The sequence below is a fragment of the Penaeus vannamei genome, chromosome 9 (genome assembly GCF_042767895.1).
Source record: "Penaeus vannamei isolate JL-2024 chromosome 9, ASM4276789v1, whole genome shotgun sequence".
In the NCBI taxonomy this organism is placed as follows: Eukaryota; Metazoa; Arthropoda; class Malacostraca; order Decapoda; family Penaeidae; genus Penaeus; species Penaeus vannamei.
The window spans coordinates 37112127-37114626 of record NC_091557.1 but is presented as its reverse complement, the minus strand read 5'-3'; the positions used below and the strand labels follow the sequence as shown (position 1 = coordinate 37114626).

The following is a 2500-nucleotide window of genomic DNA, read 5'->3' as shown; positions in this document are numbered from 1 at the left end:
CCGAAGACGCGGTCGGTGGGCATTCAGACGCCGGTGCTCCAGCGGCGAGCGTTCGGCTCCGAGGACATCCCGGGGACGCCCACCGCCTTCAGGAGACTCAAGGACAAGACGAGGGGATGGCAGGCGTCGCCCTTGCTCAGCCGGCGCGGCTCGCAGGCCACCCTTCGCGAGGGGAGCGCCACGCCCATAGCCTCGAGAAAGGGGATCTCTCCGCCCGCAGAAGCCCTGCACTCGCCCACGCCCTCGCGCAGGTAAGCCAATAAGCGCACTTGTAGATAAGCTTCCTAAGCTACCGATTTCTTTTTCATACTTCTACTTACTTTTAATATGTTTATGAGATCTAGCAGACCAATAGGGCTCTTACTCAGTTGTTATATCAAGTTTAGTTAATACAGAAAAAAAAAAAAATAGATACACACAGCCAATCTAATTTGCAATTTGCATTATTTATCTACCTATCTATCTATATAATACTAAACTATCGCATTAGATATCTCTGCCCTACAAAGCTTCAACTAATACCAGGAGAGAGAGACAGAGAGGGGGAAGAGATAAGGTGAGAGAGAGGGGGGGAGAAAGAGAGGGGAAAGAGAAACTGAGAGAATTGGGGAGGAGAGAGAGTTGGGGAAGAGAGGGGTGAAAGAGAGAGGTGAGAGAGAGAAAGGGAGAGAGAAAGGGAGAGAGAGAGATGGGGGAAGAGAGAGGGAGAGAGGGGAGAGAAAGAGGTAGAGATAGAGAGGGGAGAGAGAGAGGTAGAGATAGAGAGGGGAGAGAGAGAGGTAGAGATAGAGAGGGGAGAGAGAGAGGTAGAGATAGAGAGGGGAGAGAGAGAGGTAGAGATAGAGAGGGGAGAGAGAGAGGGGGGGGAGAGGGAGAGAGAGAGAGAAGGGGAGAGAAAGAGAAAGGAAAGAGAGAGAGAGAAAGATTGAGAGATTGAGCGAGAGGAAGAGAGAGAGAGAGAAAGGGAAAGAGATAGATAGATAGATAGATACATACATAGATAAATAGATAGATAGATAGAGACAGACAGACAGACAGACAGAGAGAGAGAAGGAGATAGAAAGAAAGAGAGAAAGAGAAAGATAGAGAGAGATTAAGAGATTGAGAGAGAAAGAGAAAAAAAACGTATTGCACTAAAAACGTACTTGAAGAAGACCGATGATGATAGAAATCAGCGTCAGGGAAGATGGACGCGGAGTCACGGGGCAGACTCGCCAGACAGACGACCCAATCCATCCGCTGTTGTGTTGGCGAATAAAAAAAAAAAACAAAAACAAAAAAAAGACAAATAAAAAAGAATAAAAGGTATCTTAGTCTCTACTTCATGCTCCTTTCTTTACCACGGAGCGGAAGAAAATGATAAATAAAACGTATCTTAGTCTTTACATTATGCTCCTTTCTTTACCGCGGAACAAAAAATATGTATCTTAGTCACTACATTATGCTCCTTTCTTTACCGCGGAGCAGAAAAAACAACAACAAAACAAAAAAATAAGAAAAATAAAAATAAAACGTATCTTAGTCTCTACTTCATGCTCCTTTCTTTACCGCGGACCAGAAAAAAAGAAAATAAAATTAAAACGTATCTTAGTCTCTACTTCATGCTCCTTTCTTTACCGCGGACCAGAAAAAAAGAAAATAAAATTTAAACGTATCTTAGTCTCTACATTGTGCTCCTTTCTTTACCGCGGACCAGAAAAAAAGAAAATAAAATTAAAACGTATCTTAGTCTCTACATTGTGCTCCTTTCTTTACCGCGGACCAGAAAAAAAGAAAATAAAATTAAAACGTATCTTAGTCTCTACTTCATGCTCCTTTCTTTACCGCGGACCAGAAAAAAAGAAAATAAAATTTAAACGTATCTTAGTCTCTACATTGTGCTCCTTTCTTTACCGCGGACCAGAAAAAAAGAAAATAAAATTAAAACGTATCTTAGTCTCTACTTCATGCTCCTTTCTTTACCGCGGACCAGAAAAAAAGAAAATAAAATTTAAACGTATCTTAGTCTCTACATTGTGCTCCTTTCTTTACCGCGGACCAGAAAAAAAGAAAATAAAATTAAAACGTATCTTAGTCTCTACTTCATGCTCCTTTCTTTACCGCGGACCAGAAAAAAAGAAAATAAAATTTAAACGTATCTTAGTCTCTACATTGTGCTCCTTTCTTTACCGCGGACCAGAAAAAAAGAAAATAAAATTAAAACGTATCTTAGTCTCTACTTCATGCTCCTTTCTTTACCGCGGACCAGAAAAAAAGAAAATAAAATTTAAACGTATCTTAGTCTCTACATTGTGCTCCTTTCTTTACCGCGGACCAGAAAAAAAGAAAATAAAATTAAAACGTATCTTAGTCTCTACTTCATGCTCCTTTCTTTACCGCGGACCAGAAAAAAAAATAAAAATAAAATTAAAAATAAAACGTATCTTAGTCTACATTATGCTCCTTTCTTTACCGCGGAGCAATACACAGGGAAGAGATTCATATGCGTTGGGAGATTCGC

General features: G+C 40.8%; 1 protein-coding gene across 5 annotated transcripts in view; it reads left to right on the top strand.

Moving 5' to 3' along the window:
* Positions 1-2500, top strand: part of Grip (Glutamate receptor interacting protein) — a 309857-nt gene that overhangs the window by 25756 nt on the left and 281601 nt on the right. For all 5 annotated transcript variants that reach the window (XM_070125695.1, XM_070125698.1, XM_070125697.1 and 2 more), the window contains exon 2: positions 1-251. This exon is cut by the window's left edge and continues 437 nt beyond it. In XM_070125695.1, the coding sequence (XP_069981796.1) occupies positions 1-251 (251 nt within the window). The remainder of the gene's footprint in view (positions 252-2500) is intronic.